The sequence below is a fragment of the Chelonia mydas genome, chromosome 2 (assembly GCF_015237465.2).
Source record: "Chelonia mydas isolate rCheMyd1 chromosome 2, rCheMyd1.pri.v2, whole genome shotgun sequence".
In the NCBI taxonomy this organism is placed as follows: Eukaryota; Metazoa; Chordata; order Testudines; family Cheloniidae; genus Chelonia; species Chelonia mydas.
Window position 1 is genome coordinate 214,999,942 of NC_057850.1, and position 14,284 is coordinate 215,014,225.

Here is a 14,284-nt window from a genome sequence, read left to right on the forward strand (position 1 = left end):
TTGCACAGTTCCTGCTCCTTTTAGTGGGAAAAACACCTTGCATGTAACTTGTTTTCTTTGTGCCGGAAGTTCTTCAGGACAGGGACCATGTCTTTAGGTGCACGGACAGCACCTAACACAATGAACCTCCGAACTTGCCTGAAGCCACTAAGTGTGACTGCAATATAAATATTAAAGACTGTCAACAGGTGTATGTCTTGGATAGCACTACACACACCTCAAATTTCAGCCCAGCCTCAAACTTTCCCCATAAATCCTGCCCAGTTGGGAACATAGGGCCAGAACCTTCAGTCCCTTCAAGGTGGGGGTGGGGGTTGTTCTGTTTTTAAACAAAGTTTGAGCAGCGCAAAGCAGCCTTAACTAGCCTTCCCCCACCAGGAGGCTAACACAGGTGATGTGTCTGTGGTATACCAAACACGCAGCAATCTGCAGTGGTTGAAATGGCCTTTCGAAGCTAAATATCCCTGAAGCTAGTTTAATTGTCACCTGGGAACAGAATGGCAGCCACACAGTTCCAAGATTGGGGGAATGCTTTGTGCAGCTCAGGATTTGAGACATAGCGTGCACAGTGCATTTAACTGTACTGGCCAGTTAATCTACTAGCACACTCTTGTGCACCATGGGAGAATTTCCTTTGGCCTCACATATTGTAAGTGCTACTCTTTGCAGCTGGTTTCTGGCTGTTTGCTGGATTTTCTTCTGCTTTGTGGATGGACAGCATTTAGTCCTTACCATTTAAATTAGTGAAATTTTACCTATTGATTTTACTTCCTATGTTATAGCATTTCCCAAAAAGTGTGGGGCTCGTCCCACTGGGGTGCGATGGACTAGCTAGGGAGCCGCAAACAATCCTCTTAATTGGTCCTCTTTTTTTTTTTTTTTAAAGTCTATTTACAAGAAGTCTCTTGCTGCTATGGTTGCAAAATTCTTGAAACAGTGACCCAAAGGTACCTAATTCAGCAACCTAATTCAGTACCTACGTGAACCTGCTGAGACCCTGAATGCCAATGAGGATAGTTTACAACATTGGCCTTTAAAGTATTTAGTTGCTCAACACAACATGAAGGAAAGGAGAGGAAGTATCACACTGTGAAGTTTGACACTATTTACTGTGAGTGACCTCTCATTTGGGGTAGGCCTTTAACACCACATTTCAGGATTGTGGGTGGGATTGGTTTCAGTCTCCTGAAGAGAAGCTCAGCTTTCACAAGTTTGGGAAACGCTATTATATTTAATTACATTTTCCTGAAAGCTTACCTCAAATCAGTTACGTTGGGGGAGGATGGTGTTAGCAAGGATTACAAGAGGGTGTTAATGAGAATCAAGTCAAATTAATGCTGGCTTTTGGACATCAACTCGTTTATATGCTACCCTCCTACACAAAAATGCCTGGAGTAGAACAATATTTAAATTGTCATTACACAGACTGAGCTACAAGAGTATTATCTGTATTTTAAAGATGTGTAAAGTAATGCACAGAGAGATTACATGCCTTACCCAAGTTAACAAAGCAATCATTGACACCATATAGAGCTCAAGGGTACATCCATACTATGGAGACTATGGTGACATAATACCACAGCGTAGATGCAGTCTACACCAACATAAAGGGTTTTTCTGCTGGTGTAGAAACACCACCTTCCCAAAAAAAGTTAGCTACATCAACAGAAGCACTCTTCCGCTGACACAGCTGCATCTACACTGGGTATTATGTCAGCATAGCTATGACAGTCAGGGGTGTGGTTTTTTCACACCCCTGACCGATGTAGCTATGCCAGTATTACTCTCACGTGTAGATCAAACCCTGTGACCTACCCACAGACCATACTTCTTTCTCAAATGTATACAAAAAGTTCATTGTTGAACAGCTGCTGTCAAGAGCTGGTACACGGTCCCCTTTACTGGTCTCCTTACTGGTCCACAGAAGTGGCAGGGATGTGAAGCAGGCAGAGGGTGGGGACAGAAAATGCAGTGGAGGCCAGAGAATCACAAGTTTCCATGTCACCCGCAGAGAAGAATTCTCCTTCCACCTTCCCCTCTAACCTGCACCCACCAGCCATGGCAACATGTCCAGGCTCTGACCAATTGCCACTACTGGCTAGCCCAAGGCTGTGCTCTTTGACTTCTCTGGGTATGTCTACACTGCAATTAAAAACCTCCAGCTGGCCCGTGCCACGTGACTCACTGCAGTGTCGACTTTTGGGCTTCGGTTGGAGCCTGGGTCTAGAACCCTGCAAGGTGGGAAGAGTCCCAAAGCTTGGGCTGCAGCCTGAACCCAGACATCTATATCACAATGAATAGCCCCACAGCCTGAGCACACTCTCTTGAGGGAATTACAGTGTGTGCTAGAGGGAAGAAGGGAGAGTAATCAAGCATCATTTATTTTCCAAAACTTTTACTGCAGTTCTTGCTCTTAGTGAAAAACCTTCCCACAGATTCACTTCCTTTTTTCACATGGCCAAGAGGCTGCACAATTTTTTGCAGACAGGACAAAAACCAACTATACAGGGCTCTCTCAAACCATTTTCTCCTCCACCTTCTCTCCCACTGCAGCTTTTTCCACAATTTTCCTCCTCTCTGCAGTAGAAGATGCTCAGGGCCAAAATAATTAAAACAGTGTCCCTTTCCCTTTGAGTGACAGGAGCTTTTCAGGGAATATTTTATAGTAACAACACTGGTGATCAGATTAGTAATAAAAACTGAAATATTGGAATAAAGTTTTTAAGGACGTCCTGGCCCAATTCTGCTCCCACTGCAGGAGTTTAGCTACTGAATTTCAATGGTCTATGCCCTATTTCTTCAAGGTCAAATCAAACTTTTCCCTTGCTAATTACAGCTCTCATAACAAAGACTAGAAATTTCAGGTCATTGAAAGCAACTATCAGAGCTCCACTTTCTCAGATACCCCACTAGAGCAACTTGTGAAGTTTAAGGGAGCTTATAGATGTGAGAAAATAGAGATCAAATATAAAAGGGAAAAAATGAAGGATAAAAAGTTTTGTTTTTTAAAAATATCAGTGTCCCTTTTATCACTTACACATATATGGCTTTTGAGGATTTGTTTTTTTCTTGATGGGCAGTCAACATTACATAGAAATATGTAATACTACTTGAACATAACTGAAATAAAACTTCTCTTTTACCTTAGGTATATGTATCATTAAGAGTTCAGATAACAAGAATATTTTTAAAGCAATCATGCTGTTTTGCTCAACTATATGAGACAATCATTCAGGACCACTGAAGGTTTTATAGCTCACTACTGTTAGAAGATTTTTAAAACAGGAATGGAAAGCATCTAAAGAAAAAAAAATTGACAAGTTTAAAAATATAAAAAAATAGCCTGTGTTAACTTTGAACATGTCCCTTTGTTACTTTTGCTAAATGATTATCTGATTCAGGATAACTGTGATTTGAGGAATAACATTTCCATAATTGGTAGATTTTTCCAGGAAACTAAACAAGTCTTACCTATTAGAACTGCCTGGGGATGTCGGTAAAGAATGCTTCCCAAAAGCCTTTGTAGTAGATTACACTCTCTACCTCATTTCTAACAAAGCTGGAATAGAATGGGTTAGCTATATTTTGTGAATGATCTACAGGGGTATAATCTCTTGGATTTATGTGTTGAGATTTTGCTCAAAGAATTAAGTGCAAACAAGGTATTTGCAAAGCAGATCCCAGTATTATGTCTTTTAATATTTTGTTTTTAATTAAAGTGACCTTATTCATGGAATGAGGAATATGAGGTAAAGTTTTCTCTTACATATACAAGGTCAGATTCTACTTGCTTCATTCACAAGTAGTTTCCATAACATCAACATGCTTGACAGGCACATTGCTGATTTAGAACTCATACATTGTAAACAAGTTTCTTTAAATCACATTACTAAACCCTTTCAATTATAAAAAGTGAAATAATTTTTAAAATCCAGTTGTTTTGTTTCTATTTATGTTCTTGTTTACTTTGTGCATCTCTTGCAACTCAGACAATAAAAATCAATGAAGTCAGTTTCACTTTCAGATTCCTAATGCTGCAATGTTTAGGTTTCAACCATGGTAGAGAAATATTTATTTGTTTAAATCAAATGATTGCACTGGAATTTTTAAAACAAATTTCTGGAAACATTTCTATTGGTCTTATAAATACTTACTTTTATACATTTCAGTTTGGGGAAGTTTTTAAAACAATTACTAACACTTCACTGAATTCCATGTTTACTGTCACATAGCGATTTCTAGATCAAATTTGCTATGTCCACAAATAAAAAAGACTATTTTTCTACCTGACAGGCTTGCAAATGTATCCAAGGGTGTGAAAATCAAGATGTGTTATTCCTGACTCCTGCATCACCACCAATAATACAAATTCATACAAATTCTGCCCAAATATATATCACAATTGCCAACTTCCATGCAGTAAATAAGCACCCTGACTTTCACAATAAGCCAAAAATCAAGCTAATCCCATTTCAAAACAAGGCCAAAAACAATCCTTAAGAACCCCAACACTCTATGTGACTCGATCCCCCCCAGCATGCAGTCTGGGACTGTGGTGGGCCTGCTGTGCATCCCTGACTCTCTCCCCCCTTGCCCCTGTTTGCCGAGAGCCAATTAAAAAAAAAAAAAGCAGCAACAAGCTACAAGCCAAACAAGCAACAAGCCAAAAACTAGCCAAAAAGCAATTTACAAGCTAATTAAGCCAAAGACAAGCCCAATTTCTGTGCTTTTTTCACAAGTTTGGCATGTCTGATATTTAGCTGTTTAATCTTATTGCTTTCAATGGGATTCAAAGTTCTAATTGCAGAGCCAAATTCTGCCCTCAGTTATATCTGTTTAACCCCTTCAGTCCAACTGAACACTGTCTTCCTTTTTATGTAGTCATTTACACCAGTTAAAAGTGGTCTTAAAATGCTCCCTTTCTAATTTGGTACTGTTTAGCATCCACTCCGCATAGCTATAAATGACTATACAAGGGGGAAGGCAGTGGAGAATCAGATACACCTTCAATGGGATTGAATAGGTGTAACAGTGGACAGAATTTGGTCCTGTAATGGGAATTTAGTTAACAATTGTGTTGATTATGTGTGAGCTAGAAAGAGAATCCAGCTCACTCACAAGCAGCTGGATCCACAGGGATGGGACAAGTTTCAAAATGTTTCTTTTTTGATACTAAATTAAGTAGTTGTCATCTCAAAATACATAGAGCAAGCAGATGAGTCAAACAAGATGAAATCATTTTTACAGTGTCACTTTTCAAAAAAGAATCTTATTTTTCTCCTAGTCTGCACCAGCCCAGTATTTGACTCTTTAAAGAATGTCAGGTGTGCCAAATAGCTTAGTGTTTTTTCAGTGTGGATAAGTGTCCATTGGTAACTACACTGAGATTATCAAATGCACTTCTCTTGCAACCTATGAGTAATTCAGCCCTGATTCTGAGAGGTAAAATGCTGTTGTAACAAGTCATTGGGCCCCCTACTCTTTCCCCAACTTAAAACACTTAAAGCAGTCCACATTCTTAGATGTTATTGTTAACAATGTTTTTACATCAAGTATATTTCAGTGGATTGACCTTTAAATTACCTCTAGTATATGTCAATGTACCTAAGAAGCTGAAGCACTTATACTAATACCTACTTTACTTATGCATGAAGAAAGACTGACTGGTGAAGAAGCTAGCAACTAAAGGTTACTGGTGCAGATAAGTAAGATTAATGATCCAATAATAGTGGATCACAGTCGCTGTTCAACAGCACATTATATTTCATACCATACAGTATTTCACTCCAGTAACTTTAATTCTTCACAGATGTTCTTTAAAGTAAGAGCAGCTGTTTGGAATGCAGAAGTTATTTTTAAATTTCAAAAATAATGTAAATATCATGGTCACCATATAGACACCTTTTATATTTCACTATGCTATTTATATATTTATGTTTAAATTACAAAGCCTCACAAACATGAAGCTCATTCTCAATTTCTGCTGATTTAATCAACCATAAAGTAGACTAGGAAATGAGACAGGGTCATCAGAACTCTTCTCCCTTTAAATCATTTGAAATTATGCTCACTTGCCAGCTGCAACAAAAAAATGTCTCAAGAACCTCTGTAATCTTTTCAGAACCAGATGCAGCTGTCAAAATCTACCCTGAACAAATTTAAGCTCAAATAAGAATCAAAGTTCAGGGGAAGGAATTTACCTTAATTGGAGCACTGCTAAACTTAATTTTTCTGTTTGCTGGGATTTCATCTTCATCTGGCAATCCAATAACTTCAGCATATTCCATATCAGGTTCATAATAGTTGTTTTCATCACTATCATCTTGATCATCCTGTTCTGTTCCTGTCTCTCCCCAATCAGAATTATACCTCGATCGCACCCTGTAGACATTATAGTCAGAGTGCATATATACATGTGAACTCTGAAAGTTATTCAAGTCTTCCTGGACTTCCTTTCCACTGGCATCATCATGGGATTCAGTAGCCTCTGAAACTACATCTGCTGCAAAATCACCACCTGCTACCAAGTTTCTTGGTATGTCTACAGCTCCACTGCCAACACAGGCGCTCTCTGCATTTTGTGAATGTTCTTTTTGTTGTAAAGAAACTTCTGAATCTATTTTTTCCTTAGTCCTGGTACAGGATTCTTCACGCTTTTCACTGTTAATGATGCTGGCCAATTCTTGTTTAGTTGCTGCACAAACATCAACAGGATCATAACTTGCCTCCTTATTCTTCCTTATTTCTTCATTTGTTTTTGATACTGGCAAAGGGCTTTTAGAAGCTTCTTCTCTTATTGAAGATGTACTGTTTTGCTGAAAGGTCTCAGCAGATACAGAACTTGTAGTTTGTTTGGCTGGTGAAGACCAGGCATTACCATCTTGTAAAGGACTGAATCCATCAAGGTTTGCAACAGTGGAGGAGGATAGATTTGCAACAGTAGAGGACAGGTTAAGTGGGTAGTGACCAGTTACAGAGTATTCTTCATTGTGTTCAGACTTTTCTAAAACGATTACACTATGTGAATCGGTGTTTTCAAACACTGCACTGAGCTGACTCACTGTTGGAGAGACAGTCTCTGTCCTTGAGCTAAGACTGTCCAACGAATCAGTACTGCCTCTATTAGACTTTGAGCTACACCACTCATCTTGGAGTTCATTGGAAACTAATCTCTCTTTCTTTGGGGAATAGCGATTGGAATGACCCATTTCATGAACATTTCGCTCAAACATCTTTCGAGTTTCAGTAAACTTGGAATAGGAAGGACCATCGTGCACAGTATCAAATCTACTAATCCTTTCTGAAACTGAAGACTCTAGTTTTACAACTGAGCCATCTGTCTTCTCCACAAATTCTTTGGGCCTAATTCTTCTTTGAGGAGACAGGGGACCACTTTTTCCTCTGGTTTTAGGGGTAACTCCAGTGCTCTCACTGGGCTCCATGCCCATCTGCATAAATAAGTTTTTAATCCTGTTGACATTTGAGCCATATTTCCTCCCCCTGCTCTGCTGAGAGGCCTCTCCTTCATCTTTCGTTTTTTGGTCTCCATCTGATTTAGGTTTGTCAAAGGTGCTTTTTAGTGCCTGGAACTCAGTTCTGTAAGCATTCCTGTGAGGAGAGGCACTTCGGAGGGTTGATCTTTCTCCTGAAGACTCTGTTTTCATCATGTTTACTTCAGGAGTGCAAAACCAATGTACATAGTGACTGATATACCACTCTGAGCCTTCTGTTACTAGTGAGATTCTGGTTGAGAAGAAAGTGCCTCTCAGGTGGCACTGGTCTCCATCAGGGCCATATTCAGTAGGTATTCTGTCAGATACTATCTAAATATGTGCAAGCAACCATGACAGCAAACAAAGTGGTAAGACTGATGGCTTTCCAGAACAAATGTAGATTTAACCTGCAACAGAAAGTACAACTTTTTGAATCGAGTCATGCATTTTTATTTCTTCAAAACCAAATCAATTACTTCAATTTTAATAAAGTTATTTGAGACAACTGATATTTAGAATAAAAATTACAAAATAAATGCAAGGATTCATCCTTCACACAGCATCATTATCAAAATACACACATATGTATTAAAATTCTACAGCAGATTCAATTTGCTAAAGATTCAACAATTAGTCTGAAAAAGTTTGTATGCTCACATAAAAGTAAATTTCCTTCCAAGTACAAGTTAACGTGCCACTATGAGACAATGAAACATAGCAGTTTTGTGATGTTCATATGTATGCTACAAACATATTACAACATAAACAAATTTGTCTAGGTGAAACACACAATTACAAAGAATAAAATTACAGGGAAAATGATGGCATCAATGTTTCATTGCAGTCAAACTTTTTGACTGGAGATGGTAAAGGACAAAATAAAGAGAACTAAAATCTCTGTGTTATTTATGTCTGGGCACGAAATACTTCATGCAAACATTATGACCGTGCTTCCCTGAGCTGCTAACACTGCAATTCCACACAGGGTGTCTCTGAACTATACAACAGTATGCTTTTAATGGTGTTTCCATGCAGAGAACAATCATTCAACAATGAAACAACAGCTCAGAAGAATTAGAAAAACTGCACCCAAAGGTATCATTTAGTGTTGAAAATAGTGGAGTGAAATTTAGTAAGACTTGCCCCTTTCCACTTGCTGTATTATTTTAACATGACAAAGAGCATGGAAGCATTTAGTGAACTGCAAAAAATGGAGCTACAGGCTAAATCTCAATCTTCCAGGTCACATCTGCACACTCACAGAGTTGCCAAACCAAAAAAGGCTGTGTTTTAAATATAATAAACTGCATTGAAAGTTACATGATCCAACATGATGAATTCAGAGATTCTTAGTGGGGAGGGGGGAGAGAGGGAGGCTCTGAGTGGTGTTTAAGGTAAAGGATGAGAACTGGGTTTGATTCCAGCCTGAACATTAGCCCAGAGAATTGCAGGAGAACAACACATGACTAATAGAGAGCAAAATCTCTCATTAGCGTCCCTCTGTTTCCTCGTCTTTCCTCTAGGCTATAACTTATTGCTGCAAGCTTCAAATGCAATGCCTGTGGGCTGCTGTGCTCCTCACTCATAGGGAGGAATGCTATAGCACTGCAGTCACACCTAGCACTTTAGAGCAGGAAGATTATGGATCAAGTACCTTACATATTTATTCGCCAATCTTTAAGCCTAAGAGGTTACTTTAGACTAAGCAATATTACGCGGCTATTAATGTAAAATCCCTCATCACCTTCCTGAAACAGAACACACTCTTAGATCACCTCCAAACTCAAGCCCAGCTATCCATGCACAAGCAGCAGAGGGTTGCCCACAGCTGTGGCTCAACTGCTGTGCAGGGGCGCTGGAACAATTTGCATAGTGGGGGTGTTGAGAGCCATTGAACCAAACTGTAAACCCGTATATGATAGAAACCACTTCAAACCAGGGGGTGCAGCAGCAGCATCTCTGCTACTGTGGATCAATTTTTAAAAAAGACCAACAATTATGGGGGGGGGGGGATGCAGCAGTTTTTTCTTAGCTACCGATCATTTCCCTTTGCCTCCTCCTTTACAGACTCCAGCTGATGTTTCCAACGATTATAAGGAAAAGAAAAAGAAAGGCTAACTTAAGGTAAAAGAATCCTGTTTGTTGTCACTGAGCAAACCCCTCTGAAAGGGGAAGTGCTGCGAAGAACCGGTTTCTCCGAACTGAAAGGCGAGAGGATCCCACACCAGCGTTGGCCCAAGAACCACCTTGCGTACGAGCAGCTGCCCTGGCAATCATGGCAGGGACCAGAGCTCAGTGGCCATAAACCCCCCTGGCTCTGGCTACAGCGTCTGGGGAAACAAAAGCTCCCGGGCATGTCTCCCCTTGGCGCGCACACAAGCTGCGCCCTAGTCCTAACTTCAGCCCCTGCTCCCCGGTGCGCGCACGGCCCCTTACCCGGGAGAGGAGCTGCACGCCGGGCTGGGCTCCTTCCACCTCCCGCGGCTCCCTGCGCGCTCAGAGCTGCGGCTCCTCCAGCCCCCGGCTCCGACCCGCCTGTGCGAAGGTAGCGCGCGGCTGCCGCCCCCAGCCTGCCAGCGGGCAGCAGCCTCCGACTCCGCTACTCAGCGCCATTGCAGGCAACGACACGCTCCGCGCACACGGAGCTGGGGGGAGGAGAACGCTCCCGCGCCCCGCCGCAGCCCGCCGCCCGCCCAGCGGCTTCCCGGGGGCCGGGCGTGCGGAACGTCGGCCCCGCGCGCGGGGGTGCGCTGCCAGCGGCCGCCGCCGAGCGGAGGCCGAGCGCGGGCGGCGGATGACAGGTGCCTCACCTCCGCGGCGAGCTGCAATGGTTCGTTCCGCCGGGGAGGGGGCGAGCCACGCTCCCGCTGCAGTCCGGCCGCACAGCGAGCCCGCGGGGAGGGGCGCTGGCCGCTGACCCTGCTACAACCCCCCCCCGCCCCCCGGGCGCCTCCTGCCGCGCCGCACTGGGCCCCGAGATCGCCAGACTCCCCCACCCTCCGTCCGGGTCTGCGGGCAGGTCACTTCCTCCCCCTGCGCGCGGGAGAGGCGGGTCCCTCAGCGGTAGTCATGGCACAAGGGCCCCGCGCACACTGGCCGGGGCGCGGGAACGGGCGCGGGAGCGGCGGGAACCCACCAGCCCGCCACAGAACAGCCCTTGCGGACTGCGAGCGCAGCCGCGGGCCGCTCCTCCTCTCGGGGCTTCACTGGGCAGCAGAGCCCGAGGAGTTCAGAGCTGGAGGGGAGGGGACAGAGAGGCACTTCCATGGGCGCGGGCCGTGCACCTGCTGCAGGCTCCTGGCGGCTCAGCCACCCCTGCTGTCTCTGGGATCCCTTTGAAAAGGGGCCCCGCTGGCTGCAGGTGAGAATGATGCTCCATCCTTACCCCTCAGTCGGTGCAGACAGGCAGCGTCCTTCGCAGGCCAGACCGAAACCAGCGGGCTTCTTTTGAGGAAGGGCAAAGCTGCACTTAAGCCTCAATTCTGCGATAAGCGCCACGGGAGAATTCATTGCAGGATCAGGACCTTGGACTTCCCGCCCCCCCAGTTAATTTCTTTACGTCAAGTGTCTTTGCACAACGTGCAAGCAATTAAATAGTGGAAATGATTAAGAACTGGAGTTACAATATATACTCATTCATGCCCTTAAATTCCAGCAAATGTATTTTTTTGCTCGGTTGAACAGATAGGGCTACACTAGTTTCCTGTTTTAGAGCTCACAAACAGTCCAGCCACTACTGGCATTTCTATATTGCTAGGTAAATATTGCTCCTGCTCCAACAGTCCCCACAATAATTTCCAGGTTTTGCACAGATGATAAGAAAAATTCCAGAATAGGAGATCTGGCAATCTCTCCTAAAGTAGTTTGGGAAACTGGCACTCCAGAAGGTAATGATTTTTAAATCATATAGCAACTCACACATAAGCAATTCAATTAATGTACTCTAAGTGTCCGGGAGATGGCTTGAGGATGTGTATGATAAAAAAATGAAAAAACAAAAATACTACATGTACTTCCAGTCACTTGTGTCTTGATTCCATAAAGATTTAGGTAAGTGTGTAACTTTAAACACAAGTTGTCCCATTGTTTTGGGGGGGGGGGGCACTAAGGAAAGTGTATAAAGTTACACACTTTCTTAAATGTTTACAGGCTTAAAGCTTTGGTTATCTAGTGAGTATCAAATATACTCAGTTCAAAAATCTCTCTGTTTCTGTGACATTCTATATCCAACACATAAATATTGATGGGAAAACAAGTCCCTTTCAAGATTGATTGCCTATATGATAGTGTTCCTTCTTTTTCAAAGTTATTTTAACAAGCTGACATAGTAAGGGACAGAAATAGAAATGAATTTAACAGAATTGGGATTCTTTTCCCAAACACAAATTGTGCCTTTCCAGAAAATGTTTGCTCTTTGTTTAGGAAAAGAAAGTTTCCGCAATCCAAGTCAATTCACTAGAAAAGTTACTAATATTTAGAACAAATAATTCCCACCCTTGCATAAGCATGGCAGCATCTACACCATGGGGTCCTGATCCATGACTAGGTCTCCTAGGCCAGCAGATCTCAACCAGGGGTACACATAGGTCTTCCAAGGGGTACATCAATTCATCTAGATATTTGCCTAGTTTTACAACAGGCTACATACAAAGCACTAGCGAAGTCAGTACAAACTAAAATTGCATACAGTCAGTGACTTGTTTATACTGCTCTATATACACTGAAACATAGGTACAATATTTATATTCCAATTGATTTATAATGATATAGTAAAAATGGGAAAGTAAGCAATTTTTCAGTAATAGCGTGCCGTGGCATTTTTGTATTTTTATGTCTGATTTTGTAAGCAAGTAGATTTTAAGTAAGGTGTAACTTGGGGATATGCAAGACAAATCAGATTCCTGAAAAGTGTACAGTAGTCTGGAAAGGTTGAAAGCCACTGCCCTATGCCCCGAAAAGCATCAAAACACTCCGTGTATTGCTACGTGGGAGCACAGGCACTTGACAACAGCTAGACTGCACTGTGCAGAGACCACTGCCTATCGTCCTGACCAATATAGATAGTCTTAATTGTTTATGTGCACTCCCTCATCTATCAGTATCAATCTGTTGTCTTTTCGCAGTACTATCTCAAGTGAGGTTCCCTGGATCAAGACACAGCAAATAGAATAGGAAAGGCAAGCCAGGCCTTTGGAAGACTTCATTATAGAATACTCAACCAGCACACAATCAAACAGTCAATAAAACTGATGATATCCAATGCAGCAATAGCATTCCTTTTATACGGGTGTGAAACAGGATAGTTTACCACCGACACATTAAGCAACTTGAAAATTTTCACATGCACTCTCCCCTCTCGGGTCTGAAGGTCCACTAGTGAGACAAAGTCTTAAATATTAACATCCTTGAAAGCGCAAAAACAACCAGCATCGAAGCAATGATCATCAAAGCTCATCTGAGATGGACAAGTCATGTTATCAGAATGGATGATTATACATGTCCAAAAAAGTTTTCTGTGGTGAGCTGAAATTTGGAAAATGCAGAAGGAGCGGGCAACGAAAAACTCTTCAAAGACACCATTAAGCAGAATCTCACCTCATGTGTCATAAATATTGATAACTTCAAAGACATAGTCAAGGACAGACCTGAATGGAGATCAACTATCAGTAAAGGTTGTAAATGCTTTGAGGAAAACAGACTTGAAAAATTGATTGAAAAAATGCCAAGTGTCATTCCAAGTCTTCAGCTGGAGCTTGCACATTCCTGTGTGACATCTGTTCGCAGTCTTGCTCCTCACAGATAGGATTATGTAGCCACGTGAGAATACATGTGAAGCCGTCAGGTCCTTGTAAGATATGATAGACAGCAAGGTAGATAGTTTATGAGCTTCTTGGGGAGGGACTGTCTTTTTGGTCTGTGTCTGTACAGCACTTAGCACAATGAGATCCTGGTCCATGAGTAGGTCTCCTACATACTACAGCAGTGGTTGTCAATTATTTTTTGTCAAGATCCAAATTTTGTGATTAAGGTATAGTCAAGGTCTGGACTCCAGAGAAAATAATAAAAAAAACCCCAATGATAATAATAAGTAAATAAAAGATTTTGAAGTCTGTTCAAAAGCATCTGGCAGTCCGGATTTGGCCTATGGTCCACCTATTGACTACCCCTGCACTAGAGTAATACAAATAATAAAGTCACACGGAAATTCTGTGTTCCCTGAACGCTGCTGATACTGATATGCCAGAGTTCTCTTTCTAGCAGCATGCAGGGATAGGGTGTGACAGGTGGATCTGTGTACTAAAAGGACCAAGTGACTGAAGATCAAGTCTAGGGATCATGCTACAAACACTACTACAATTCAGTGGAGCCATGGAATAACTTCTTCCCAGCCTGCTGAGTCAAAGATTCAAACCCTCAGTACAAAACCTAAAAAGGCCATAGTTCATCTTTAAATAGATATTTAAAAACTGCACGTTCCTCATCAGATTCTAGACATCTAAAGGTAATTCAAATTTTGGCCTAAACTGCTTGATAGTGCCATTGTAAATATCAGTATCAATTTAGAGAAAGTGAGAGTTCTTTGGAAATAAAACCACAAAGAATAACCTCCATAGAGATTATTGCTTTAACAAAACTGGAAGTCTCCTTTATATGGACCCAACAGAGCGTAGTGATGAATAGAAACTTTAAACAGAAATGTAAATATCTTATTTACTTTGTGAATACAGAACAAGCATGCAGAGCAGCTAGAAAACAATTTAGCAAGTAAGAGAGAGAGATATCCATGGGAG

At 42.0% G+C, this 14,284-nt stretch overlaps 1 protein-coding gene across 24 annotated transcripts in view; it reads right to left on the reverse strand.

Annotated features, from left to right (window-relative positions):
* Positions 1-10,483, reverse strand: part of PPP1R9A (protein phosphatase 1 regulatory subunit 9A) — a 243,639-nt gene extending 233,156 nt beyond the window's left edge. For 8 of the 24 annotated variants that reach the window (XM_043541169.1, XM_037890655.2, XM_037890645.2 and 5 more), the window contains exons 1-2: positions 9,930-10,192; positions 6,201-7,900 (exon numbers count right to left, since the gene is read on the reverse strand). In XM_043541169.1, coding sequence (XP_043397104.1) covers positions 6,201-7,667 — 1,467 coding nt within the window. In that variant the 5' untranslated portion in view covers positions 7,668-7,900; positions 9,930-10,192. Of the gene's footprint in view, positions 1-6,200; positions 7,901-9,929; positions 10,222-10,303 lie in introns of those variants that run through there. The other 16 variants (XM_043541166.1, XM_043541165.1, XM_043541172.1 and 13 more) reach the window with 8 other exon arrangements.
* Between the last annotated feature and the right edge of the window lie 3,801 nt (positions 10,484-14,284).